Below are 13,684 nucleotides of genomic sequence, written 5' to 3'. Positions count from 1 at the left end.
AGTGAAAAATTGTTAGCCTATTGCTAAAATAAAAGCTAAACTCTAAATTATCCTTAAAAAAACAGAATAGATAACAAATTAACCAAAATATTAGCATGTTGCAGAACTATTAGCTAAATTACAAATTAGCATAAAAACCTCAGTGGATTCCAAATTAGCTAAAAAAGCTAGCTTGTTGCTAAAATACTAGCTAAACTCCAAATTAGCCTAAAATTCCTCAGTAAACTAAATTAGTCAAAAACGTTAGCCTGTTGCTAAAATATTAGCTAAACCCGTAATGTTTTGAAAATTACTTTAAAATATTGAAATATAGCAATCTACTTAAAATTTTGAAATTTGAAGACTTTCTCATTCATTTCCTATGAGGCATATTTTGCTTAATATTTCAAAAACTATAAAGTTTTTAAATACCAAAATACTAGCAGTAATGTCCTGAATGAGCTGAAGGTTTTGATACCAAGATTACTGAAATCTCTGAAAGTGTGACTGAGTTTTTACGTGCAGAAAAGCGTACGAGAGTCACTATAGTGTGAATGCTTACAACGCATTCCCCAAATAAAAGAGCTGCATGAGATCTGAGAGCGCATGAACCAGGAATGAGTGTGGCAGATCTTCAGCACCAGTTTGGCTTGTGATGTGGTCTGAATGTCTTCTGGAACATTTGATCAACCTGGACTGCATCAGGGAGACTCCGGGCACTATTGTTCTATAGATTCTTCATCTGTCTGCTGGTTTGGATGTTTTTATGCAGTGAAAAGGATCATATGCCCTTGCTGACTGCACTATGAAGTTCTTAATGGAAGCATGAACAAATAAAATACTGAAATGCAAAATAGTCATTTTTAAATCAGAATGTAACATGTAGATTTCCTGGATAATTTCGGACCTTCGGCCGCAGCATCAGATTCCCTGTTGGTGGGACTGTCTCTGTAAACCACATCAAGATGCTGACTGTGGTTTTTATGTTTCTCTTCCTTCAGCATAAAGAGCAGCACAGCAGTAATGCTCTTCTCTGCCTCCTGCTTGCAAAACCATTGCCATCCCATCCCAGAATGCACTGGGCCTGTGTTATGTAAGAGACTGTTGTGTTCTATTCTTAGCTGTACCTCGCAGAGAAAGTAACGGCGCCGGCTGGCTCTCAGTCCAAAGAGCAGAGATCTAATGGGGCCGGAACCAGCCTGGTTTACCCATCCTTCTCTGGTGCAGGGACCCAGTCAGGACGCCCATGTGTGGCGCATGGAGAAAGGCCAGGTCTATGGAGGCATGCGAGGGAGGGGACTTTATGTTTTACAGTATAACAGATGAAGAATGTATAAAAAGAGCCGTTTGAATCTGAAATTAGAGCATTACACTCAGCGCTCTGCCAAACGTTGACACATGAAACAGGTCTGCAACCATCAACGCCTCTGCCGTCCTTCAGCAGCTCGATCGGTCTCTGGCTGTGGGGTCTTAACTGATGTCCAGCCGGATGAAGCTGTGCAGAGCCTGAGCCTGTCTGTGCACAGAGATCCGGATGCAGATCCCACCAATCACACTGAGCTGACGGCCTCGGCCCTGTCTCGGAGCAGGGAGGTTTGAAGGAAAACCTTCGCTCTGAGATGGAGGTTCAGCTCAGGTTTAGCACAGGAGTCTGCAACCTGTGGCTCCAGAGCCTCATTCAAATAAATAATCCATTAGTTATTCCAGTTTCTTGTTTTTTTTGTTTAGATTTTTAATATGTCAAAACACAGAGCAAAATCATGTCAAAAAAGTTGTAGAAATGTTCTTTAAATTTGGGTTTTTTATTGTAATGTTACTCAAAAAGTTTCCACAATTCTTATATTTTGGTAAATTACTCTAAAGTAGTTAAAGCTTTAAACAAAGGCAGTTTAAAACAGTTTGTTTGGAATTATGTTTCACATCTTAAAAAACGATAATTAAAAGTTAAGTTGTTTTTTTAATAATTGGATCCTACTTTAATGTTTTTGATATTTGAAAGTAAAAGCCAAATAATGATGGTAGTGCATCAAAATCCTAATGAGAAAAAGCATCATGTTTGACTGTCTTGCATTTAAAAAAATAATACTCATAAAAACATATGGACACTGTTGTAATTCAATATTTTAATATTTCAAATCTACATTTTATAAATGACTTTTAATTATTTCAAAAACATAAATATTGTGTATTTTCTAAACAATAACGTGGAACTTTCCAGCTCTCGCTAGATTTTGATCCATAAAAAACTGGACCAAATTGCTCTTTTAGTGTTAAAGTCACTCTGATGAAAATCCTGTTTTTTAGTTTTTAACATGTCTCTGTGTCATTTTTCTCCTGAAAGAGAACAAATGTAATAAGAAATCATTTTGTTTTTACATTTCCGAGTATTTCTCCTTTTAAATCAATCAAACTGTCTTGGACAGACTCTGTCTGAATGAATGATCTTCTTTCCATCAACAGCTCTGCTGCACATGCACTAAACCCTCATCTGTTCCTAGTGTCTAGTTCAGGTTCTGGAGAAGAGAAGATGGTATCTTCACATTGACTGCAGTCAAATGAGCCGCCGTTCACATTTCTGTGGTCAAATCAGCATCACTGGATTTTTGGTGTGAGTTTCATCCAATACTTACGGTAGCAGGACTGAGAACGCTGGAAAATCTCCACCAGACTCCACGGAGCTTCTTGATGTGACCACGGAAATGTGAACGGCCAAAAACCTTCCATTTCCATGGCCTACTTAGAAGTAGCAAAGCTGTAGTTTCATTGGTTGTTGCCTGAATTCCTGCCTTTAACTTGTAAAGGCAGATGCAGAAAATATCAGAAATAGTAAATAGATCATCTCTGCCGTTTTGAAGTGTGCGCTTTATTCAAACAGTCCAACTCCTTTTTTCAACAGGGAGGTCAGACACAAAACATCCCAGTTCAGTTTTGCCCTCTTTGCCTTTTGCCCTCATTCTGCCTCACTCAAGATGAGTGAGGCAATGAGTGAGGCAGAAGGGTGAAAATCAGACCAATCTGGAACAATCTGCTCTGCAAGCCACGCCCACAGGCCAGCATTGGCCTCTGTCTGCTTTGAGCTCTATAAGGATAAAAACTGAAAGCTGAGAGCATAAAGTGTCCAACATTTAACCCTTTAACACCTGAGGTGTTGTCAGTGATGCTTAAAGACAAAATCTTTAACATGCTATAACTTTTGAACCCTTAACACCATAATTCCAGCCGATTCTAGCGCCACTTTTTCCTTCAGAATCTACTGGAATTATCGTGTTAATGCCTTAAAGATTACAGGAACTCATAGACCAAAAACTCAGGGGGTCAAGCAGGGGGTCAAACTCAATCCTAAAAGGGGCCAAAATCCAAAACACACCTTAGGTCAAACAGGATAAACATTTATTGAACATCTAAATTGAACATTTATTGAACATCTTATACATTTAATTAACTTTCTAACATAATCATGAACTAGATATATAGCATTACCTGTGATAATGCTAGTGTGAATGCTGTAAGCTCAGTTCGGCCAATGAAGATGCTAGTGCTGATAGCTGAAGATGCTGATATTGATAGCCAGATAAAATATTAGCTAAATACCAAATTAGCAAAAAAAAAAAAAAAAACTTAGGTTTGCCCAAACAGCTATAGCATGTGGCTGAAAAAATAGCTAAACTATGTGTCCTTGGGCAAGACACCTAACTCCGAATTGACTCTGGTGTAAGGTTGGCGCCAGAGATTGTGAGCGGAGCCACCATCAGTATGTTAGTGTGTGTGTGAATGGGTCAGTGACTCTAAAGCACTTTGGACCCTTGAGGAAGGTAGAAAGCACTATATAAGTATATGCCGTTTACCATTTAAACTCCAAAACAGCCAAAAAAACAAAAAAAAAAAAGCATGTAGCTGAAATATTAGCTAAACTCCAAAATAGCCTGAAGCAGTTTTGCCAAAATAGTCCAAAAAGCTAACAGAATGCCAATTTTTAAAACTTTAAAACTGTAACTTTTTAACATAATTAAGAATGATAAAAATGCAGGAATATTATTCCAGAATAAATCAACTTAAACCTTAAATAACTTTCAAGATTTTACTCTCCATAAAAATATATTTTTAGGTACAAGTTAAAACTTTAAAATACAAGTTAGAAATGAGCCCAAGATAACATCGAGTCATTAATAATAATAACATAAAATGATCTGGAGGGCCGGCTCCGGCCCCCGGGCCTTGACTTTGACACGTTTTCCAGCAGTTGGAGCTTCCTTACAGGCTGCTGGTGGGGTAAGATGTTTGCTGCTTCCTCTGAATTGTCACTGTAAATATTAAAGAGCAGCAGTGACTCAGAAAACCCACCCCACAGAGACCACCCTCCTCCTCCTCCTCACAACCATGCCATACCTTTAGCAGACCCATGTAACAGAAACAGACACAAACCATCTGCCGGTCAGTCCAATGCAGAAGCATTTTTACTGAAACTTCAGTGAGTTTTTAAGCATTTTTTAGTTTGGAAGCTTTCATGCTAATAAAGTGAGTCTTCTTTTTTGTGCTTTACAAGCTGAAACATGATCAAAGACAAGACCCTCTTGGATGAGTGTTCTTCATCAACAGAGATATTTCTTCTTGCAAAATAAAAAGTTAAGATCATTTTCTAGAAACAATTACTTCTATTTAAAGACTTCCTTTTTGCAGTGTCCACAGCGTATAAATCCAAACCTTTTCAAAAATGGAACCGTTCCAAAAACGTTTGTTTTCGTTCGTTCCTTTCACACTCGGTGACTCAGCCTCGCCCGAGTCCTGCAGGGCGTGATCCATTTGAAAGAAACCCTTTGATTTTCAAAGACACGCCACAGCTTCCTGGATTTTTATTCTGGATCAAAGCCAGCAGGCGGAGCGAGCTCTGACACGGCTGAGAGACGTTTACATGGAAGCAAAGCCTCTGAGGGCGCTGGTCCCGTCACAACAAGCTGGTCTGGTCTGGTCCAGTACGGTCTGGTCCAGTCCAGTCCGGTCTGGTCCGGTCCGCAGCTACAAACCCACAGGGAAGAATTCTCTTGGACCTCAGCCCTTTGGGTTTTCTCTTCCTTCATGGTCTGAGGATGGTTTGATGGTTGCATGGATGTGACCTTTGTGGCTTGATGCTAACTTAGCTCTTTGTTGAGATGACTCGTGCTCCTCCACCTGCATGAAGGTGACTCTAAGAGCTGAACTTTCACCATCAACCTGCAGAACAGTGCGCTCTGACTCGGTTCACTGGTTGGGTCCTGATCCGAACTGAAGAAAGGATCAAACAGTGTTTCTGCAGGAGTTCAAAAGCATTCAGATTCAGAGGATTTAGGTCTCCTTGAAGAAACCAGCTCCACACTTTTGCACAGTTTTGTGTATTTGTTGTGTGAAGACTGAGGACTGACACTAGACCCTGAATCTCTTTTATTCAACCAGCTGAGTCCCCAAAAATTCTAATCCAAAAGATACAAATGACAAACATCCGTGCAGAGGAGGCAGAAACCCAACAAACCTGAGGAGTAGAGCAGAGGCTTTTTACGTTTGTTTTTGCAGCCACCATCAGAGGAACTGCAGAAAGACCCGTTGCCAACAGACAAATCTCAGGTAAAATCTCATGAAACGTCTGTGTTCCTCTCAGACTTCAGTGACCAGCTGCTGGAGGTGGTTGGCCTTGAAGGAGCCATAGAGATGGGGCAGATCTACACCGGACTGAAGAGCGCCGGCCGAAGACTGGCTCAGTGTGCCAGCGTCACCATCAGGTCAGCTGACCCCCCTCATCCACACCACCCTCTCTGTCATACCTCCGTCCTCTCAAGGGTCTCCACCCTCATTTTATTTCTATCTTGTATCGGTTTAACAAACTGGAAGCAGCACAGAAAGCATCCGTTTCTGAACACGCAGGATGAAAAATGTATTAGTTGCAAGTGTTTTTGTGCGTCAGAGTGCCTCTAAACAACGCCAGGTCTGCAGAGATGAATTATAAATCTGAGCAGCATTCTTCAGTAGTGGCGGACAGAGTCACTCACCCATTAACCCTGGGGTGTCAAACTCAATCGCTCAAGGGGCCAAATTCCAAAACACACCTTAGATCGCGGGCTATATATAGCACATATAGCTAGATATATAGCATTACCTGTAGTGTGAATGCTGTAAACTGAATTTGGCTTCTGAAGATGCTAGAGCTAAAAATGCTGAAGCAATCGGAAATATTAGCTTAATGCCAAATTAACCTAAAAAACTAATAGTTAAACTGTAAAATAGCCAAAAATGCTGAAAAAAGTCTAATATAGCCAAAATAGCTAGCATGTAGCTGGAATATGAGCTAAACTCCAAAATAGCCTAAAAAAATGAAAAAAAAGCCTAGATTAGCCAAAACTGCTAGCATGTAGCTGAAATATTTCCTGGTGTTAGACTGGGGGCGGAGCTGCAGAGCAGATTCTTCGAGCGGTTGGCATCGTGCTCAAGTCAGCATGATTCGACCTGCTCGTTTTTGTGGGTATGGGGGGGGGGGGCTGCGGCAGATAGCGGAGGTTTTCAGAGGATTACTCTTAAATGCATGAAAAATACCATAAAAATACATATATAAATACCACTTTGGGGTTCTTTATAGAGACGAATGAAGAGTAAAATGCACTTAAAACCTCAAAAAGTAGAATTTTCATGGTATAGCCCCTTTAAACTCCAAAATAACCTAAAAAATCTTCAGAATGTCAATTTTTAAAGCTTTAAAACTTTGACCCTTAAACATAAATATTAATAATAAAAAGGCAGGAATATTATTCCAGAATAAATCAATTTAAACCTTAAATAACTTTCAATATTTTACTCTCCATAAAATATATTTTGTCAAAATTATACAAATAAGTGCAAGATAACATTGGGCCATTAATAACAAGAAAATCAAATGATCTGGAGGGCCGGATCCCTTGACTTTGACACATGTGCTTTAACCCTTTAGCACTGAAGTCTACATTCTAGAAAGAGATCTTCACGTTGTATTGGTCCTATCTAAGGTCCAGACCTCTTCCTCTCTGGGACGGTCCTGTGAGCTCAGAACAAGCAAGAATGCTGATCAATACCTCCTCATGTTAATTGGCTTGCTTTCACACATGGAGAACCAGAACCTGAAGTTAAAAGTCCTGCTGTTCCAACAGATGATCTTTAAGGCCTCGGTCTGCACACTACAGGCAGGAGCGTCTCAATCATCAGGGTCCACCTTTCTCCATAAGAGCTCTAAAACAGCATAAAGGAGATCTTTGGATGGTCCGGATGCTCATCACTGCACCACCTTTACCCAGCAGACACTCTCAAGCTTCTTCATGGTTCCTGCTTCTTCAGATTCACACTGTGGCTGTTGACTCCTCCTCCAAACACATGAGGCTCACAGCATCTCCTTGTTTTGTTCTTGTCTTTGGTCTGTGGAAAGTCCATCTGCGTTCACACTGAAGGGAACCACACCAGAGTTCTTTTGTAAGGCAATAGATAAAAGAAAACCTCTTGAACTTGAACAGTAACGTTGGATAAAAGCTGACTTGTTTCTTTGATGTCAGTAAGAAGACTGATTAGATGACAACAAGAACATGTTTGGAGGGTCTGCATTGACATGGAGACATAGTGAGGATCTTCTTTTAAGATACTGTTGTCTTAGGAAGTCTAGATCAGGAAAATGCTCCTGTGGATTATCGGTATATGACTTTGGTGCTTTAGCTTGTGGGACCTTGGCTCATTTCTGAAAGAATCTGTCCAGAGTGTTCTGATCTGAATAATGTGATTTTTTTTTATTGAAAGTTCCCTCAGATTGTTGAATATTGCTGATCGGACAGAAACAACAAATGAAGAGACAGTAGCCAGATCCCAGCTGAAGCCTGACGAGGGTTCAGAGGCCCTTCATCACAGAAGCATGTCCTGCTCTGATAGCATCAATAGCTCCTTCCTTCATGGCATCGGAAATGAGAACACTCTGGACTCAGGATGCAAGAAGACAGAAGCAGATAATGTGGAGCCTGAGGGTCACACTGAGAAATCTAGACCTATAAAGACTGTTCAGTGATGCGGCGTTCACACAGATATGGATGATGAAACAGTGGTCACAACATGCTTTATGCTGGCAAAATTTAAAAGTGACCGTTTTTACCATTTTTGTGTGTGTGTGTAAGTGTGTTTGTGAATGTGGATAGCTGTCATAAATGTGTTTTTCTTTTATCAATGTTTTATTTTTTTTGTTGACAGCTTTTTGCCCTTCCTTGTTTCATTGTTTATTGCTTCTGAGGTAATGGATGGATGGATGGATGGATGAATGGATGGATGGATGGATGGATGGATGGATGGATGGATGCATGGATGGATGGATGGATGGATGGATGGATGGATGGATGGATGGATGGATGGATGGATGGATGTATAGATGGATGGATGTATAGATGGATGGATGAATATGGATGGATGGACGGACAGACAGATGGATGGGTGGATAGATGGATGAAAATGGATGAATATGGATGGATGGATGGACGGATCAATAAATATGGATGGATGGATGGATGGATGGATGGATGGACGGATCAATAAATATGGATGGATGGATGGATGGATGGATGGATTTAAGACTAGTCCCGTCTGTGTCCGGAGTTTCATCTGACAGATGAGAGAGCTGAGCTTCACATATTGACTGTATAAGAGAACTGGACTGACTGACCCGTCCCCTCTTGAATTCCAAACAGGAAGTACCTGCTGGCTCCAAAAGCCAAAATCCCATAAAATTCTGTAAAGAAATAAACAGCTGTTACTCAGTCACTGTCAGAATAATCATTCTTGCTCTGATCACTTTTTCTTAACATCTTGTTGCTAATCCAACTTTCTTTTTTAATTTTTTTCCTTTAATGCCAGTTATTCAAGTTATAAACTGACCAATCAGAAGCCTCAGTAGAAGCATGTGGTGCCCTCTGGCCGCACCTCTAACAATTGATTCACAGCTTCTCCCAAGCTGCTTCCAGTGGAAGGAGTGTGAACTCCCAACAAGCTCACTCCTGATTGGTGACAGTGGTTGCTATAGAAACATTGACTCAGACTAACTTGAACCAATCACTGTTGTCTAGCTTCAAGATGGCGGCGTCCGTATCACAGAAAAATAGTGACAGAATTAACTTCATTTCACTGGTGCCTGAGGTAAGGCATTTCCTGTGAGTGATGTCACAGCTGCTCTGTCCAGTTCTCCACATACAGTCAGTGGGCTCACACAGCAAAACCAGGCATATGATCCCAAGCATCAAGTGAGGATTGGAATAATTTACTCACTGGAAAAACACACAAACAAATGCTCTAAATTGTTTTCAAACCACCTAATAAGATTAAAAACATTCATTACCCCTCCTCCCAGATTCATGTGAATCTGCAGAATCATTGTGTTAGTGTGACAGTTCTCAGTCAAAGTCACAGTCAGGCACATCACAGAGAACATAAACAAAACCACCCAATTCAAAGCAGACTCTGTGATGGCAGAGGTTCCTGTGGACCATCACCTGGAACTGGGATCATGTCTGAACCAAAGATCAAGGATCAGGAATGCAGCTTCAGGTCTGGTCAGGCTGTCTGCTGATTTGTGAGATCAGATACTGAGAAGCTTCGTGTTGATGTCCTCTGTAAACCGACGGTCATTCGGAGTACACAAGTTCAGAAAAACAATGTGGATTTGTTTGTTGTTGCCACAGAACTCATTATTAAAGTGTGAACGCTCACTGGAGCAAAGCGGTGACCCAAACGGCCGCTCCTGTTTTCCCAGAATTCCCCACCATCAGCAGAAGTTCATGCAGAGGAAATCCACAGTTGGGCCCAGGAATATTTGAACAAGCCAAGTTTTGTTATTTAATTTCATAAAAATATATTCAGATTTCAATTATATAACCGTTAAACAGTGGGATAGTGGTTAGCACTGTCACCTCACAGGGAGAGGGTCCTGGTTCAAATCCTGGCTGGGACCGTTCTGTGTGGAGCTTGCATGTTCTCCTCATTCAGGTGTGGGTTTTCTCCGGTTTCCTCCCACAGTCCAAAATGGACCTTTTAAGCAGGACCGACTGGTATCATTTCTGGTCCCCCGTTGGACGAAAGAAATGGACTTGTGAGGGCGGAGCTTCTGTCATCACGCGATGAAACCCACTGGTTGGCAAAAAGGTTTTACGACAACATGAACCGTCCAACCAGAACTTTTCCTGACTCAAGATCCAAACAGAAACTGTTGTCCTCTTTTATCTGTATTCTTCTTTGCCGCCCACTATTTTCTTGCAAAGAAAAATAAATTCTTTACAAACAGTATTACGCCTCATTCGCGGGGGCTGGGGACCGGAGACACACCGAATCCATGGAGACACTTTCTCCTCTTTTACGTCTGACCCGACTCCCGCAGCCGAAGAATGTCCATTATCAATCTATACCACAGGTGTCGAACTCCAGCCCTGGAGGACCGGTGTCCTAAATGTTTCCCAACCAAGCTGCCATAGAAGCTTCTTATTGGCTAAACACACCTGATCCAGGTAATCAGCAGCAGATAAGGCAGGATTTCTGGAAAACCAGCAGGAGGCCGGCCCTCGAGGACTGGATTTATACACCCCTGCTCTATACTCATCAAAAACTCTTCTATTCGTACTTTGTAAACATTTATTGAAGAACATTGGAGTATTGTTCAACATAAGAGTTTTTTTTTCTTTTGAATAAGAACAATAAACTGTTTTCTGCTGTGTAGATGCTGGCTTCATCCTTAATGAACACCTGCTCCAGATTATAACTATATCCTCTGCAGTTATCTTTTTCATTTTCCGTCTGTTTCTGAGTCAGCTGATGCAGCTTCTCTCTGTTGTAGTCGCACCGTTTTGACGCGCAGCTACGTCACTGGTCTACACCCCGCATGTGCTTTGATGGTCCAACTCTCAATGGAAATGCCTGGACCATTCTAAACCGGCCAAGAGGGTCTGGACCAGACCGCTCAGTGGAAACGAGGGAATAGTGTCCTTATGCCACACTCTAACGCCGGAGTCACACAGGACGCGATAGCGCCGCGAAGCGGCGCGGAACGGCGCGCGCTTCCATTCGGCGCCCATGTTAACCTATGGCGTCGGTCACACCAGGCGCGGAGCGGCGCGGAGCGGCGCGGAGCGGCGCGGAGCGGCGCGGAGGGTCCGCGCGGTGCAGCGCAACGTTTCGGCGTCTGGCCTATTTCTTCTGCGAGACGCGAGCGCTCCGCATCAATACTGGCAGGAAGTTGCATCGAAATACATGAGAAAATCCGGTTTATTTTCAAAATAGAACCAATTTTTCAAAATAAAACGCCGCGATTGACAAATGTGATCATGTTTTTGCGTCTAAACAGACTGTGAAAATATGAAAATATGCATACAATCAAAACACACAGACACGCGTGCGCGAGAGCCCCCACCCCGGACACCACAGATCTCCGGAGCGGGTGTGCTGGGCTGCAGGGTTCTGGGAGGAAAAAAAGCAGGGCAGACGGGGCCCCCCAATGCAGTGGGGGCACACAGGAGCGGGGCATGGGGCTGCGTTTGAACGAGAGAGAGGCAGAGGAGCGGTTCTTCTTGGAAGAAACATCAAGTAATATTTTTAGTTTATTAATTTACCGACGGAAACACGTGGGAGCGCGTGCGTGCACACAGACACACAACAAAACAGACAGACACGCACACGCGCGCACAAACCCATCAATGAAGTTGGCCGACTGCGGAGTTGGGGGGCGGGGTCTGTGTCAACAGGGGCAGAGACCATCCCCTTTTAGCAGAAACACGGGGAGATATCCTGGTTATTGACAATGATGGGAAAAAAAAGTATTAGCTCTAGCAGAAGCGCCTGTCGACCGTCGCGGAAAAAAATCGCGTCTGGTGTGACCAATACTGCGCCGCGAATCGGCGCGCACTCCGCTCCGCGCCGCCTCGCGGCGCTCTCGCGTCCGGTGTGACTCCAGCGTAAGTTGTCTGTGATCTTAAAATGTTCTTCAGGAAGTAGATGTTCCAGAATCTGACTCCATAAAGAGAAGACTTCATGAGAGGAAATACAAAGGATTCACCACAAAGTACAAACCACTGATCAGCCTCAAAAACAGAAAGGCCAGAATTCTCATTGCCAACAAAATCCTGAAGAAGCCAGCCCAGTTCTGAAGGAGCAACATAAGACCAACCTCCATGATTCAAAAACACCTCATCCCCTGTAAAACAGGCGCTGGTGTGATGTCATGGGTATGTGTCTGGGGGGGGCTGTCTGGGAGCTGGTCTTGGGGGAACAAAGGCAGTAGTGTCTGTCTCAGTCCTGGACAGTGTTTGCTTGGCCTCTTGTGCCTCAGACGTGTGTGCCATCGCCCTTTTCCAGCCCTTCTCTGCATCCTCATCCTCTCATGTCTTGCAGGACCTCCAGGCGGTTGCCCATGCAGATTGATGGTGAGCCCTGGATGCAGCCCCCGTGCTCGGTGAGTTCAGAAAACCATTTCAAGTGTCAAAGTCTTATGAGAGACAAATGTGTTTCTGCTTCTGAACAGATATCTACGGTGGCTCTGAAGTCCAAATCACTCAATGCAAAAACATCATAAAGATCACAATGGCAAATAAAAATGCAAAACAAATATTTTTAAAAAAGCGCATTAGGTTTTATAAAACAAAATTAAAGAAACCAAAACATAATGAAAAGTTTAAAAAAAGAAAGTGAAGCACAATAAGAACCCACAAAGCTAGGTACTATGGAAGTGTCAGGAGTCAAAGCTTTGTCTCCCCCTCTGGTCACTGGCAGGAGCCATCTCCAGAGTAACATCCTACATTTCCCAGCTTCCCCAGCACACAGTCCCTGACAGTCATTGACAATCACCTATAGGACACTTAAGGACTGCACAGTGCCTGCATTGCTGAGCGTTTGTATCTGGACCTGATCTTCTGCTTCTGATCCTCCTTCATCTGTTTACTTGGTGCCTGCCCTGACCCTCGCCTAGACCCTGGCTACTCTAGTCTCTTCTTGAATGCTTCCATTCTCCTTATTGACCTCTGCCTGTCTGACCCTGATTTAGCTTTATGGACTTTTAGTTGTGCTTAGCACCTGTCTGAATTAATATACCTGCTGTACGTAGAACCAGCTATCTGCCCGTTTGTGACAGGACATTGCTGGCTGGATGATGATGTTTGACCCATCCCTCTGGGAGTGGTGAGCTGCAGACACAGCTGCGCTTTGGAACTGTTTGGTTTTTTTAATACCCCAATCTAACCCCGTAATGCTTAGAGTCAAGTTGGAAGGCATTGAGTCCCATTTTTAGAGTCTTTGGTACGACTTCCAGCTTCAGGGCGGACACTCAACCACGAGGCCACTGAGCTGGTTGACACAAAGGACAGTTTTCATCAAAAGCTGGTTTGCTGTTCCACTACCAGGATGGAAATCTGAGGCTCAACATTCTCGTCAGACTAGCTGTTCTCACCAGTACTCTGAAATAGATTTTCCTGGGTATGCTGGGAAGTATGATTTCCTGTAGTTGGAATTAACCTTTCGGTTCCCCTTCTTAAAATGGTATTATTACCCCCCACCTCCATCCATCCATCCATCCATTTTCTTGACCGCTTCTTCGCGGGGTGCTGGAGCCTAACCCGGCTCCTGAAGGGCGAAGGCGGGGTACACCCTGGACAGGTCTCCAGTCTGTCTCAGGGCCTCAGTCACACACACATCCACTCTCACATTCACA

At 43.0% G+C, this 13,684-nt stretch overlaps 1 protein-coding gene across 3 annotated transcripts in view; it reads left to right on the top strand.

Moving 5' to 3' along the window:
- The window catches only part of LOC112140936 (diacylglycerol kinase beta), a 112,407-nt gene that overhangs the window by 94,550 nt on the left and 4,173 nt on the right, over window positions 1–13,684 (top strand). For all 3 annotated transcript variants that reach the window (XM_024263959.2, XM_024263957.2, XM_024263958.2), the window contains 2 exons: window positions 5,609–5,729; window positions 12,373–12,433. In XM_024263959.2, the coding sequence (XP_024119727.1) occupies window positions 5,609–5,729; window positions 12,373–12,433 (182 nt within the window). The remainder of the gene's footprint in view (window positions 1–5,608; window positions 5,730–12,372; window positions 12,434–13,684) is intronic.

Source organism: Oryzias melastigma, unplaced genomic scaffold (genome assembly GCF_002922805.2).
Source record: "Oryzias melastigma strain HK-1 unplaced genomic scaffold, ASM292280v2 sc00274, whole genome shotgun sequence".
Taxonomy (NCBI): Eukaryota; Metazoa; Chordata; class Actinopteri; order Beloniformes; family Adrianichthyidae; genus Oryzias; species Oryzias melastigma.
This window is presented reverse-complemented; position numbering and strand designations above follow the sequence as displayed.